Below are 16,460 nucleotides of genomic sequence, written 5' to 3'. Positions count from 1 at the left end.
GTCACCTCTGACACGTGTGTCATAGGTTCGCCATCACTGATGAGTCAGAGGCACTGACCTCTTTTCCTTTATATTGTCAAGTAAAAAATGACAACAGCCAACACAAAAATAGCTATATGGTGTGAATGAATCAAACTTATATCCATTTTTTGGTCATATTGACAAATAATAATATGTTGGCAAGCGGCAGAATTTTAGTAATTACCTTATGTGTACCATGAGATGAAAAAGGTTGAAAATCACTGCTTTAGTGTGATTCTAAGAAGGGGTGGCACTTCCCTTTCAGATGTGGTCCAAAAATTTGTGTAGTAGTTTTGTTTGTTTCAGCAATTCTAGGATATATACTTCTTTAATTTAGTTAGTAGAGACCAAGAATGCTAAATAACCTATAATTATAATGCACACATCTCTTAAATCCCTGCCAGACATTCACATGAGTTGAAAATTCTTATCATTTTTGAAACTATAATCTAACTCTGTATTATATTATATACAAGGTATTTTTTACATATGCATATGTCAATGTAAAAATGTGTAATTTATAGAGAGATTATATTTAATTTTGTTAAGAACTTTAACAGGAGTTGTTGACCATTTAGAAAATCATATCGCTGAACACCAATGGAACTCATGACATTTGAGTCACTAATACCACATTTGGATCAGTGTGCATTTGTAGCTGCTTCATTCATGGAGATTTCATGAACAAAAACAAACTTGGATTACTTCCTTATGTCTTATACTAGAGGCCCAAAGCCCCCACCCACTGCCACCACAGCCTGAAGTCTCTTCCACCTCTGCCTCAGCCCCCGCCCACTATGGCTTTGTCCGGAGGGAAAGCTGTTCGGAAGGTTGTTTGGCTGTTTGGTCTAATTAGCATATTATGCTTTTATTATAGATTATAACTAGAGGCCTGGTGCACAAAATTCATACACGGGTAAGGTTTTTAGGTCTGGCCAACAATCAGGGCCGATCTGTGGGGTGACCAGCAGAGTGATCTGGGCCCCCACTTGCACCAGCCTTGGTTGGCCTGGTGCCGCCCTCCTGTTGGCCCCGTCCCCTACCGCCGCCGCTGCCGCCGCTGGTCACCTCTCTCTGCAGGGTGACCAGTGGTTGAGGCCTGTGGTCTAGGGGAAGCTGTTGTGTTGAGTGTCTGACCCCTGGTGGCCAGTGCATGGCATAGCGACCAGTCATTCCACCAGTTGTTCCACCATTTGGTTGATTTGCATATTAGGGTTTTGTATAGATAGATTGTCACTGAGAATTTACCTATAAATTAAATACTATTTTATGCTACTTCTATTTTTATTTGCCCTTTTATTAAATTTAAAAATGCATATAAATAAGTTAGAATATTTACTAATTTTTATAAAAGATGCATTATAAAATAACTGTTATTCAAAGGATTAGAGAACCACTAGCCTAAATATGAATGCGCATCACTTTTCCACAATTCTATGTTGTTTTTCTAGGCTTGCTAAAACCAAAATAGATGAGATTATTACTAACGCTCAGGGATAACAAAAAAGAAAAGGAGAAAGAGGAATCCTATTTATATATATAAAAGCCTAAGTGACCAAATGACCAAATGACTGAATGACTGTAAGACCAGTCAAGCAGTTGCTATGACACACACTGACCACCAGGGGCAGACGTTCAATGCAGGAGCTGCCCCTGATGGTCAGTGCGCTCCCACAGCCAACCTCCTGTGGCTGGCCAACCTCCTGCAGCTGGCCAACCTCTTGTGATCCCTCCCACCAGCCGTCCGGCCCCGTATCAGCCCCAATCAGGGGGGCCGGCCAGCGAACCTCCTGTGACCCCTCCCCCCAGTGTCCGCCAACCTCCCACGGTCCCTGCCCATGGTCGGCCAACCTCCTGCAGTCCCTCCTCCTGACTGGCAGCCCCCCTGATCGGCCCCGATTGCTGGCTAGGCCAAGGAACACCATCTGTGCACAAATTCGTGCACTGGGCCTCAAGTATAATAAAAGGCTAATATGCAAATCGACCAAATGTTGGAACAACCGATCACTATGATGCACACTGACCACCAGGGGGCAGATGATTAAAGCAGGAGCTGCCCCCTGGTGGCCAGTGCACTCCCACAGAGAGATCACCTCTCAGCCAGAATCCGAGCTCATGGCTGGTAAGTGCAGGGGTGTTGGCAGAACCTCTGCTGCATCTGCGGCAATGCTAAAGATGTCCGACCTGATGGCCTAAGCCATCCGTCAGACATCCCCCACCCCCGAGGGCCTCCAGAATGCGAGAGGGCACCTGGATTGTGAGACGGCACAGGCTGGGCTGAGAGACCTGAATGAAAAAATTACATGCACCGGACCTCTAGTGTGTATATATATATATATACACACACACACACATATATATATATGTGTGTGTATATATATATATATATATATATATATATATATATACACACACACACACACACATATGTGTGGGTGTATACACACTGGAGGCCAGGTGCATGAAAGTCATGCATGGGGGGTGTAAGGGGGTGTCCCTCAGCCGGGCCTGTGCCCTCTCGCAATCTGTGACCCCTCAGGTAGGGTCCCTAGGCCTGGGTGGCGATCAGGGCCTATTGGGGCTTTCCTTCCCCCGGCTGCTGGCAGCTGGCCCCACCCTTGCCACTGCCACAGCTTGCCATTGGTGCAGCACTGTCCCCCCTCCCCAGTCACTGGCCGCCTCCCTCTGTGGACAACAGGTATGGCTTGGCTGTCCTTGGCCTCCCTCTGGGGGCGATAATGGGGCCCCCAGATCAATTGCCCCTCAAAGGGAGTCTCTGCCCAGTGCCGCAGCACAGCTGGTCAGGTAGCCTGGGCCTCCCTCTTTGGGGCGATCAATCGTGGTGCTCCGCAGTTGATCACCGTGCAGAGGGAGGCCCTGCCCACCCAGCCGGGGCTCCGTGATGGATTGCAGCTCACAGGGAGGCCCTGGCACCCTAGCTGGGACTCCGTGATTGATTGCCACACACAGGGAGTCCCGTCCCAGCCGGCCGGGATACCACAATTGATCACAGCATAGAGGGAGGCCCTGCCCACCATGCTGGGGCTCTGAGATCTATCGCTGCACACAAGGAGGCCCTTCACACCTGACTGGGGCCCCTTGATTGATCACAGCACAGAGGGAGGCCCTGCCCACCCAGCCGGGGCTCCTGGATCAGTTGCTGGGCAGAGAGTGGCCTGGGCCTCCCTCTGTGTAGCGATCGCTGGGGATGGTGGGGCCTCCTGACCACCGACCAATCGCATCGCACCCGCCTTGGCTGTCCTGGTACCAGTGCGTGTCATAGTGTGGTCGTCTGGAAGGTCATCTGGATGGTCGTTCTGCTGTTAGGTCATTCGGTCGATTTGATATTATGCTTTTATTATTATAGATACATTTATGTGAATGTCAGTTTAGATTTACAAGTATAATTCATTAAACATTTCCAATTTATGTCACTCTATATAATTACCTCTAAACCTTGCCCCTGGCTTGCCTCCATAACTGAAATCATCTTGCCCAAATAATCTGGATGATATAGTTTATCTTAGTTTTCTGATATAAACTTAAGAGAAAGCTATCCAGAAAAATTTAGTCATTACCTTTCTTACATGTCTACTTCAACATTTTAGTAAACTATTTGAAGATCTGTTACTTTCACAAGTGTAAATCCTTTGGGAGGAATATATGTTTCCCTCAGAGAAGAGAGAGAGAATGGTGGACCAGGCATGATTTTTGTAACTACAGGATTTCACATACCCTGAAATGATAGGCCCATAGTAACCAATAGTGAAATATATATAGGCAACTGAAGAGATAGGAACACAGCAACCACAATTTAAAAATTCAAACAAATATAAAAAGAATAAAAATATAAAAGTTTTTACAGAGATGATAAATAAGACTAACAATTCCAAGCTATGCCTAGGTGCTATAAGGAGAACAGAACAAAGGAAAAAGATATGTTCTTGAAAAAGAAATTCTTGAACCTGCAAGCTATACAAAATGACATGAATATATATCTATCAAAATTCTTGAAATTAAAGGATGAGGATAAAGGCCTATGGGCATCCAGTCATAAACTCCAATCACTGGGAGTGAAGAAAGTCAGTCTAGAACTCAGACATCACCATGGTAATATTAAATGTGAACAGAGAGGGAGAGAGTGGAAGGATATCTATAGTCAATAATAGTGAATGCCTCATTTGATACCCAGTCAAGTTTTTTTTTAGTTGTAAAAACAACAAACAGATATTCTTAACCATATAACAAGGAATGTAGCACATATAGACTTTAAATTAGGGAAAAATAGGAAGCAGAAATGGAAAACCATAATGAAAAGACATAATAAATGTTTAATATCATAGTAGGTAATAACTATGAATAAGAAACCATGTGAACTGTGATTAACAAACAAAATTGAGAAAATTTAGGAAATAAAGTGGGGGAAAAATTTTAGGAAATAAAGGAAGTGAGGAAAAGGGTGCTGATTTCATCATTCTTTGTAGCAGAGAAACAAAGATCTTTACAAAACTGAATCCTCTTCTGAAGAAAAACACTTGACAAATGAATCTAATATTTCACAGACACTAACCACTAGCATTTTAAGTTCAGCCATTTACAAATATTTGTAGTCTGTTCATTAAAAGTCCATTCAAGAAAAAACACTCTCAAAAACATTCGTCCTGTGAAAAATTAACGTGTGTGATGGCATCTGTCTGTTACACAACTATCTCAAAGATTTCTACCATGCTAAGTAAAGATTTTGATTTATTGATTATCACGATCTTTGTGATGATTTACCATCATTTAAGTTTTGAAGTATATCTACCTAAGTTACAGATCCATCAAGCTAAAAATTGCAAAGTGTAAGGATATTGCTTTAAGCAATAAATGTATCATCTTTATCAATAGATGTACTCTGATTATAGAAGAACTAGAGGCCCGATGCATAAAAATTCATGCAAGAGTAGGCCTTCCTTCCCCTGGCTGCTGGCACAGGCTTTCCTCCACCACCCAGGACCCAGGCTGTTTCCCTTTTCTGGCCACCAGCAGGTACCCGGGACCTGGGCTTGGCTTCCCTTTGGCCACCCGCAGGCACCCGGAACCCGGCTGGCTTCCCTCGGGCCCTGGCTTCATCAGGAAGGACATCCAGTCTAATTAGCATATTACCCTTTTCTTTTTATAGATAAATCAATAATATTCTCAGAAATAGTATCATCATTGATTACCCTTTTCTGGGAATTGGTACACTCTACCTAGACACATGCTTTTTCACCCCTTACAATGAACGTTATTTCTAAGAGGAAAATGAAAGAAGGAGAGAAAGGATGAGAGAGTGCATGCTAAGATGCTTTTGGAGTTGACAATGAAAAACAAAGAGATACAGAGTATGGATAGTCATCTATACTAATAATAGAAGAATATGCAAATTGTCTGGGACACCATCACAGTAACAGTAATGACCAGCATGCTGCCTGGGGCGATAAGGCCGGCAGGGGGGTTAGTGAGGGACAACCAAACGACTGAACAGCAGTTTGTGTCAGGTGACCAGGTCGGCAGGGGGAGAAGGGATCGGGCCTAAACTGGCAGTTGGACATCGCCCGAGGGCTCCTGGATTGGAGAGGGTGCAGGCTAGGCTGAATTTCATGTACCGGGCCTCTAGTGATAGAATAAATGTTGTTCAGACTAGTCACTTGTTTTTCAGTCCATAATTTACCAAGTCGTACCCCTCTGCTATGCTCCAGACTGACAATCTTTTATTCCTCTTGTCTGTTTTGACATTTTTCAGAACATAAGATTTGACACCAAAGAACCTTAGTTGAAATCAACCATTTAGCCTGTGGTTAATTTTGCAGAAGTCTCTCAGAACCTCAGAGTTTTCATCGTTGAATTAGAAATAATTATAATGCTCAGCTCAGTGAATTAAATAATATGAAAGTGCTTTGTAAATTGTAGTTGTGGTAATTAGGTTCTAGATACCAACAGTCCTGGATTTGTATTCCAGGTTCATCATCTCTTTGCTATATACATTCAGTTAATTGACTTCAGCCTCAGTTTTGTCATCTATAAAATTGCGGAGGGGCATTAGTTCTGGCCTCATGGTTGTTATATTACATACCATATTGCACATACATTTATTGAGTACTAATGAGTTACTGTGTATTTATTTATAAGTGTTAATGTCCATTGATCCTCATTATAGCACTGTAATGAGACATTATTATCTACAATTAATAAATTGAGCAGCAAAAGATAAAAGTAGTTAGCTCAAGGCTAGAAAATTATGGTACTGGAATTTCAACCAAGGTATGTCTGACTCTAAAGCTCATGAGTTTGATAATGTATACATATATAAAATACATTTATTAAATGTTAATTTTATATATCCTAGGCATTTATAATCTACATACATACATAAAAGCCTAAGCGACTGTTATGACCGATTGACCAGAATGACCGGTCGACCAGTCGCCCAGTCGCTATGGCGTGCATTGACCACCAAAGGGCAGACGCTCAATGCAGGAGCTACCCCCTGGTGGTCAGTGCGCTCCTGTGGCCCCTTCTCCTAGCCGGTCAGCCCCCATTGGCCCCTGTTGCTAAACCATTCATAGAGACCTGTTTCTGGGTCGGGGTTTCATAGCAGAGCGGGTTCCTTACTGTGATCTATTGAAGGTCAGCCCTTGACACAAGGGTTTGTCTCGCTCTCATCCTCTCCCTTCCCCGGGGGCTGCCCGCCCCCCCCACGGTGTCAGTGCAGCGGCGAGGGAAGGAAGAGGGGTGGAGGCGGGGAACCGCTCGGTGGTGGGATGCCAAGGGTGGCATTGGCATCCAGCATGCGTTCCTTCTGCGTCTGGCCTGGCAACTGTCGCCTCCTCTCCTGACCCTGCCAGGGTCTTTGGGCCTGGGCTGGGACAATGGAACCAGGGGTTGGTGGTGGCGGACACGGCCGCTTTCCCAGGGGGGCCGAGAGTTATCTCCCTCCTTGGGGCCGGTGGCCAACCTCCCGTGGTCCCGTTCCCCCCCCCCCCCATGCACGAATTTGTGCACTGGGCCTCTAGTATATAAATAATCATTTCAGTGTATTAGAAGTGATTATTTTTTCATAACTTGATTGGGCAGTTTAACTCTAATTGAGAGTTTAATGAGGTTTCATGTGCTTTGCCAAATTTTTAAATTAATTATGATGCAAAAACAATTACAATATTTTGAGAATAATTTTCTCGTAATTTATTTATCCAGTCACTTGTTTTCCTTATTTTTAAATAAAAGTTTTCAGTGACATTGGTATAACTTTGTGTAGAGAAATACATTTCAGTTATTTTCATAATATTTTTTGTTGTGAGTTAAAATAAAGAACCTCATCTAGGTTATCTAGGACTCAAAGAAAATACTTCCCATCATCTACTCGTTATGAGTGCTCAGTTTTTATTGGATGAATGTTTAGAATATCATGACACTTATTTTCTTTGCCCCAAAAGAATAGACTTATCATGCATTTAAATAAAGAAAATTAATTTACCTACATTTGAAGTATGAAAGTATACATCTTTTTAAGTTATAATTTTTTAAAGCTTACATTTTTGCATAGTTTTCTTGATATTTTCTCGTGGTTATCCACAGATCAAGTAAACTTCGAATTGTTTAGTACAGACATTGGAAATACGGCTTTTCTAAAATTTCCCCTCTTCATTTTCCTAAGGCAGTTATTTTAAAAGAGGGTAATTTTGACCCCAAAGGATATTTAACAGTATCTGGAGACGTTATTATTTTGTTGAGGAGGCGCGCTACTGGAATCTAGTGAATAGAGGCCAGGGATGATGGGAAATATCTAACAAAGCACAGGACAGTCTCACAACACAGAATATCCCAAAATGTACCACGGTGAGAATCTTGATCTAAGGTTATCATGCAATCGAATTCATGATTATTAAAAACTAGAAGCCCATTGCACAAAGATTTGCACAATAGGCCTTCCTTCCCCTGGCTGCTGGCACCGGTTTTCCTCCAGCACCCAGGACCCAGGCCTTTGGTCCAGCCTCAGCAGAGAAGCCAACCCTCTTCAGTCTTCAGTCTTCACTCCAGCCGGAGCCTTCAGTCTGCGCTCCGTGCCTGTGTATGCAAATTAACTGACATATTTGTTCAGTTAATTTGCATAGTCACTCTGATTGGCTGGTGGGCATAGCGGAGTGACACCAATTTGAATATTTCTCTTTTATTAGTGTAGATAAAGCAAAAAGTTTTTACTTTTTTCCTAGGTTCACAATTCAGGATACTATAGATCCTAGGTACGCATATAATTCTGTAAATTCTCACACTACTGCAGACTAACATGACTCGTACTCCCACAGCACATTTACGCATCATTTCTCTAGCATAATCGTCTTCCTCAAGCCCAACCGGACATATGGAGCCTATATTCATTTCTACTTTTCCATGAAAGTTTTGTTAGTTTAAAATTACCTTATTATAGAATTTCTCTGAGTATTAACTAATTAAATGAGATAGAATCTAATGTCTGGCATACAGTAGGCACTTAGTAAATTTAAGTACTCTTCCTTTTTGCCCTCCTTTTTTAATGTCTTTTCTCTTTTGATCTCCTATTTACCTAATTTACTTACTGATGACCACTAGTTTTGACATTTTTATTCAGTTATTTAAATTTTTGAGGACATATTTTATTTACTCCATGACAATATATTTATTTGTATTATATGATTTCTCCCTACACTTCAGCATTATCAGCACTAAGTAGTGCTTGATTGAATAAGTGCAAAAAGGAATATATGAAAGGCTGATGTTTTTATATCTGTAGATTCCAAGTAGTAACACTATTAATTCATATCTTTTTTCTTTATTGTATATTATTTTTAACATTCTAAGAGCTTTACAAACTTTTAGATTTTTAAAATAATGTTTTTGTTTAGTATTATTTACATAATAACACTCTGCTTTAGATGAATATAAAGATATATATTTTAAAATATACAAAAGTAATGCTTGAAATGTTTGTTTTCCATTATATATATATATCCTATTTTTATGAGACTTCTCAGTCAACTACAAAAAAATCTATTTAAATCTCTATAGCTAACCCTTTCTTTTAGTAATATGCCTTTGAGTACATGGAAAGAGCAAGAATTTTTAATGCGAACATAATTAAGGAAAAAAAAAAAAACATGTCTTGATATTTCAAGGAATTTTAAAGTGTATCTATCTTGGTCCTTACAGAAAGTGTGGACTATGGGCCAGTGTTTGTGCAAGAACCAGATGATATAATTTTCCCAACTGATTCTGATGAAAAGAAAGTAGCACTGAATTGTGAAGTTCGTGGCAATCCAGTCCCCAATTACAGGTAGAAATTCACTGTTACTTATTTTTCTTAACTCTTAAAAATGTCCTTCAATGAAATTCTGACAGTTCCAGGGAGTATTATAATGTCTCAAATCATTTTCACAATTTGTCTTCTGATTTTTCCTTAGATGGCTTCGAAATGGAACAGAAATTGATTTGGAAAGTGATTATCGCTACAGCTTGATCGACGGGACCTTCATTATAAGCAATCCAAGTGAAGCAAGAGATTCTGGCCATTACCAGTGTTTAGCAGCCAACACTTGGGGAAGTGTTCTTAGTAGAGAGGCCATACTTCAGTTTGCCTGTGAGTAAAGTTTGTGTGTTTTTTCATGTGTGTATATATATTTAATTTCCAAGTTTAGTTATGCAAAAGCATAAAACCTCAGATTTTAAAACAGTAGAAAAATCTCAGTAAGGATTAGAACTAGAAAAACAATGCCTTTCCTCCTGAGAGATTCTGAAATTCCCCGAAATCGTTGCCCTCTTCAAATTTTTAAAATTGATGTTAGGGAGAGAGCAAGAAAGCGAGAGAGAGATTGATTGATTTGATGTTCCACTTATTTATGCATTTACTGGTTGATTCTTGTATATGCCTGACCAGGGATCAAACCTGAAAACTTGGTGTATCCAGACAATGCTCTAACCAACTGAGCAACCCAGCCAAGGCTGTCCTCTTAAAATAAACAGCCTTTTAGCCTGGGAGATAAAAAAAAAAAAATCTTATTCATGAAAGCAGATAGTTTTAGAATTTAAATATCTTTTGAAATCTAGCAAAAAATAGATTTTGAATTCTGTCTGCTTTTTAAAATACCTACTTTCTGCCTCTATTTTTTTACTGTTTATTATAGAGTATTTGTTATAGAATCTTCTGGACATAAAATTTTTGAATAGTATAAAACTTCTGCTTATGGTAGCTAACCAAAGAAATGCCTCTGAAATGTTAATATTTCAGATTCTGACTAGAACTTCCTAACCAGTTGTTCCAATTTTTTATTAGAGAAAATATACCATGTGTGATCATATATATATATATATATATATATATATATATATATATATAAATATATATACACATATATATTATAATATACATTTTTAAAAATAGATCATATATATAATTAACCAAATTATTGATTTTAAAACTCTTGCAGTTGTTTAACTTGTGATGAGGGCTTACACCAAATCGAGGATAGAGTACAAGGTGAAAAAAATCTTAGTTTTATTTCTTAGTAAGTAATCCTACTTGATTTAAATTCTTGAGGATTACAAATAATAAAATATAGATAGGAGGGTCATGAATCTTTGTGTTAATAATTTATATGTAACTATATTGGCTACATAATTCATCACAAAATGATTTTTAAGTTAAAATTACACCCCGAAGAATGGAATAATTAAGATTTCTCTATACAATCTTCATCACATATTATTTCTAATTAATCAGAGTGCAAACACCCTACTATAGGAGTGTGAAGGACAAAAGGAAAGAAAGACATGATAATGAATCTGTTTGGAGAACATTGATCTAGGTCCTAGAAAAATCGAAATATTGTCTTTCAAAGTAGATTTGGCTAAGGAGTTTATAAAGGTATTTTACATACACCAAATATGCCATGATAGTAGCCTAGATATATTCTTTTTATTTTAGAAAATAATTATGTGGTGCATTAAAGAACCTAATACTTTTCAGAATACACATTTAAAAAGTAACTTAATAATACAAAATAATCCTCCTAATTGCTTCTCTGTTCAATAGAGTCTTTTCAGCAAATTCAGACAACATGATATGCAAATATTACTGGCTTATACCTTTTTCTTTGCACTATACAATATGAAACATACACTAATTCACAGTAGCCTGTATATCAAATAGGTTATTTTCCTCCCAAAATCAGCAGTGGCAGCAAAATAGGTAAAGTTTTCTACATGCTTAAGAGAAGAAATATATTTATTAGAAAAGCCTACATGCCTTTTAAAATATTTTTATTGAATTTATTGGGGTTACATTGGTTAATAAAATTATATAAGTTGCAAGTGTACGATTCTATAATACATCATCTGTATTGTGTGTTCACCACCCAAATTCAAGATCCTGCATGTCTGTATGACTGTGCCTTCCTAGGATTCCTAGTCACAGCTATCATATACTCACCCCCAGCTGCAGTGAGCACGTTGGTACCAGCACATACAGTTTATGACTAGACAAGGAAAGCTCACTGTTATTTATCTATATCATCTATCTATCTATCTATCTATCTATCTATCTATCTATCTATCTATCTATCTATCTATCTATCATCTATCTATCATCTCTCTATCTATTCTGGAGGCCATGCCTACGCATAAGATCTGAAACATGCCTGATTGAAGCAGGCAGTCATTTACATAGGAAAGGCCACTCCTGCCTCAAAATTAGTCCCTGACTAGATATCATGTATATACTGATGATATAAAAATTGATTTCTTTAGGTTTAGTTTTTTCTTTTTTCCAGATAATATTTGGGAAGAAAAATGCAAATATAGATGGTACAGAGAGAGTGAAGGGTCAATCAACTTGCTTTCTAGTATACTTAGGCTTGAGCATGGATACTATCAGATTCTAGGAGTCAAGGTAGTTGTGTGGTTAGGGGCAGAAAATGAGGGAGGAAATTGGTGAGCAAAAGAAAAATGGCTCTGAAAGGAAGTGAAAGGATACAAAGGTAAAGTAACATTAAAAAAAAAACCAACTTTGTGGCAACTTTCATTTATATTATGATTTTCTATGTCCAGCCTCATAGATCCATAAAGCATTAATGTGCTGCTCATTGTTAATAGAATATTTAAAATTCAAAGGCTTTTGTGGGTGGAGAAGCATCATTACTCTTGACACATTTTAAAGCTGAAATTATTAGATATTTAGATATAGATATATATATAACAACTTTATCAAATATGTTTCTCTACTATGACCTTCAAAGATAAAATAGAAAAGAGGATCATATTATCCAATCTAAAGTCAGTTTCTGAATTATCAACCAATTGAATTTTGGTTGCTTCATTCAGAAATGATACCTCTTTACCAGACTCAGCCTCTTATAATTTGAACGTTATTTTTGTTTTATCAATGATACCTTAAATCTATAGCTTTTATATAGGCTTTTGCTTTTTGGGGTTATTACATTTGCTTAAAACGATGTGATTCTAGGACCTATTGTACAATGTTAAATAAACATTAGATGGGTCTCTTCTAATTATATTTCTAGAAAAAGGTACTAATCTATATTATAAATAGATACATATTTTTTAAGAAAATAAAATATAAACATATCCTATTAGAGTCCTCTTTCCTTTGCATGAAAATTACATATATACTATAGACACACACATGCATGATATTAAACTCTCTGATTCTGAGTTACATTAGATTTAAATGAGTTTTTGCAGATTCAACTTGTTTACATGCATATGCAAATTGTCACAGTTTGTCTACTGTGATTCCCTTAATGCTGGCTACTTTGTCCTCTTATTAACCAGAAATATATTTTAAAATATTCTAGCTTTCTTCTAATTACATCTTGATCCACTACCCACCCCCTAAGTCAAGCCTAGATGCAGCTACTTCATAATGTTATAGAAACAAAAATCTAGGCGCTTTAAGTGCATATACTATTGTTTCAAATAATTTCTGTTGGTGGTTAGGATGACATTACTAAAATAGCTTAGTAAAAGAGATTTTTAAAAACAACTTTTTACAAAAGTCTTGAGTTTACATTAGTAGCTTATACAAGAGTAGGGAAAAGAAGGTTTATAGTTGTTCATATGGAACATAATACAATAATTAATAAATAATAATACAATAAGAAACCCTGAGTTTTGTGCTTACAACTATAAACCTCCTATTGCCCAGCCCAGTATTTATTGAATACTTATTGGCAGAAATGTTTTAAAATACATTAACTCATTTCATCTGCATAACCAAGGTAGGTTGTTATTTTATAAAATGTAACTCCATTTTATGATATATCTTATTTAACTATAGTGATACTCAATCTTTTCCTATTATAATAACATAAATATGTATTATATTCTCATTATGGCATACTCAATTTAATTTTCCATTTCTCTCTTAAACTATAATTATATTACAATCTTTACAAAAGTCCTTAAGTTTTCTTCACCAAACACCATTTCATATTTAATTTATTAATACTTGCATAATATAACAAAAGTAAATACTAGTAACAAAAATAAGTATGTAATTATTATGCCTTTCTTCTCATTGTTCAAATTTAGTAAATAAACCTCTTTCTTAGTTTTTTGAATGGAAGTTTGAGACTTTAAGGGAAATTAGATCTTTTTATAAATCTGGAATTTGGGGACTTACAGTAACTTTTATATATATTTATTTTTCTTAATATATTAATTATTTTGATAAATCTTTTTTTTAATTAAAACAATAATTGGATGATACATGGTTAGGACCTGGAAAGTTAAATTTACTAAATGAATTTGAGACAAGACAAAGATTACTGTGGCTATTATCAAAAACTGAAAATATTGTCATAGATTCTGGGTTTTGAAGAGAATGATGGTAAGTAAGTGTAGGCACCTTTTCCTGGTGATTTAGCAATAGGAAGTTATACCTAGTATGTGGAAAAATTAAGTTAAATATAAGACAAATTTAATATCTTTTAAAGCTTTTTTCAATTGATTTTTCACTCAATATATATTAACACGTGAAAAATAGCATATATATATATACATATATGATATTTATTTTAATAATACTTTTATCTTAACATCATTCCAAAGGTGAATTATATGACTTGCTATATAAAATTATGTGCTACAATAGATAAATATGTAAATAAGTAGAGTACCAGGAAAAAAATACATTTCTTAGTAAGAGGTCAAGATAGTGTCGGCCATAATGTCTCATAATTATTGTGGTCAAAACATAAATGTTTCTTAGGACTCCAGTGGTCAGAACAAAAGGAAAAATACTAACATTTAAAGGACTCTTATTTTCCCCAAGTTTCTGAAGAGAAGAAAATCTTTTCTTGACATTTAATTGTCACAGAAATTTTTCATTTGAAGCTTTATATAGAGATCATAACTACATCCCTACATCACTTCAATAGCAAGTTTAATTAGCCTGACATAAAACCAAACCAATTCTTTAAATGTAACTAGAATTTAATCATGAAGCTATTCACTGCATTCATTTATAAATCCTTTTCTAAATTTTGATCTAAGCAGCTAATGGATTTGAGCAGCTGCTGCATACTGGCTCATCTTCCCCTTTTAACCTACCCCTCATATGTCTAAATGTCTATCTATGAGGATCTTTTACTTAAATGAATACCTATAAACATGTCTCAGCTCAGTCAATATTAATAATGTACTTTTGCATTAATAAATACACACCTCATTGGGGTATAATAAAAATTAATGAGGTGGAGAAGCCATGTCTGTGAGCTGTTTTTTAAGTTCAGAAAGAAAGACATAAATAAACACAGAGTTGGTGTATTATTGCTAGTGATGATTGTTACTGGCTATCAATAAGATTTTTTTTTACAAAGTATGTTTTATTCTTGTAGCTTAGGTTCATCATAAGGATAATTTCTCACCTAGTGTAATGTTTTCTCTTCAGTGACAAGCAAGGATACATCATTTAAAACTTTGTCACTAGATTAGCTTATTACCATGCTGATGAGAATTTGGAATTGATAATGTGACACTACATGTGCTTAAACATCCTTCAGAAATCCAAAGCTCATAGCAATCTCTCCAAAGTTTGGATTTTTAGAAATAATTCATACCAGCAAGTCAAACATAAAATGAATCAAGTATAAAATCTCCTTATGCTGCGTCTCGCTTCAAAAATAACTTTGTATGCCATCCCTGGTAAACTGATAGTTCATATCTAAACTCAAACATATTGCTTTTCAGGGCATTTAGATTATTTCTATTCAGACTATTTCCTTCGTTTCCTTAAGCAGTTGATTAAAATAACCTCCTTAACTCTTAGAGAGATTATATGATTTTTATAGACTTTGTAGTTAAGCCCTTTTATTTAATCTTTCATTTTTATACAAAACTCAAAAATTACTTCTCTGTATTTTTCATAACATTTTTATCCTAAAATAATATTGTTCTTAGATTTTAAAAGCACATTTTACCAGCATTTAACATCCATGGAAATTATTTGAATAATTGCTAACTCCACAGAATATCCAAAGCTTTATTTCATTATTCTGAGGCTTTATACATAATAACTCCATTAAAGCATTTGAAAATTAATTAACTTGAATGAGTCACTTTGGCATGGATGATTTTATTATTTGTAAAAGTATTCAATTTTATTGCAAAACTAGAGGCTCTATGCACGAAATTCGTGCAAGGGGCCTGACTAATGGCAGACCTGGCTGCCTCGGTAGGCCCTTGCAGCCCCGGCTTCATCCGGAAGGTCATCAGAGTTATGTCTGGAAGGTTGTTGAGCTGTTTAGTCTAATTATCATATTAGCTCTTTATTATATAGGACTAGAGGCCCGGTGCACAAAAATTTGTGCACTCAAGGGAGAGGGGGGTCCCCTCAGCCTGGCCTGTGCCCTCTCGCAGTCTGGGACCCCTCGGGAGATAACAACCTGCTGGCTTAGGCCTGCTCCCGGGTGGCAGAGGGCAGGCCCAATCCCTAGGTGCAGTCCCTGGTCGGGCTCAGAGCAGGGCTGATTGGGGAGTTGAGACGCTGCCCCCTGTCATGCACAGAGCAGGGCAGATTGGGAGGTTGTGATGCCACCCTCAGTCATGCTCAGGGTTGGGCCGATTAGGGGGTTGGGGCACCGCGCCCTGTCACACTCAAGGCAGGGTTGATGGGGAAGTTGCGGCACCACCCCCTGTCACGCACAGAGCAGGGCCAATCAGGGGGTTGGGGTGCTACCCCCTGTCACGCACAGAGCAGGGCCCATCATGGGGGTAGGGCCTCCGTACCCTGTCACGCACAGAGCAGGGCTGATCAGGGGGTTGAGGAGCTCCCCCCTGTCACGCACAGAGTAGGGTCAATAGGGGAGTTGGGGCACCGCCCCCTGTCACAAACAGAGCAGAGCTGATAAGGGGGTTGGGGCGCCGCA

General features: G+C 37.7%; 1 protein-coding gene across 1 annotated transcript in view; it reads left to right on the top strand.

Annotated features, from left to right (window-relative positions):
- The window catches only part of CNTN5 (contactin 5), a gene marked incomplete at its 5' end in the record, with an annotated part of 450,105 nt that overhangs the window by 17,845 nt on the left and 415,800 nt on the right, over positions 1-16,460 (top strand). Inside the window, 2 exons of the mRNA XM_036323984.1 lie at positions 9,229-9,352; positions 9,480-9,655. Coding sequence (XP_036179877.1) covers positions 9,229-9,352; positions 9,480-9,655 — 300 coding nt within the window. The remainder of the gene's footprint in view (positions 1-9,228; positions 9,353-9,479; positions 9,656-16,460) is intronic.

The sequence above is a fragment of the Myotis myotis genome, unplaced genomic scaffold (assembly GCF_014108235.1).
Source record: "Myotis myotis isolate mMyoMyo1 unplaced genomic scaffold, mMyoMyo1.p scaffold_m19_p_10, whole genome shotgun sequence".
NCBI classification, from domain to species: domain Eukaryota; kingdom Metazoa; phylum Chordata; class Mammalia; order Chiroptera; family Vespertilionidae; genus Myotis; species Myotis myotis.
This window is presented reverse-complemented; position numbering and strand designations above follow the sequence as displayed.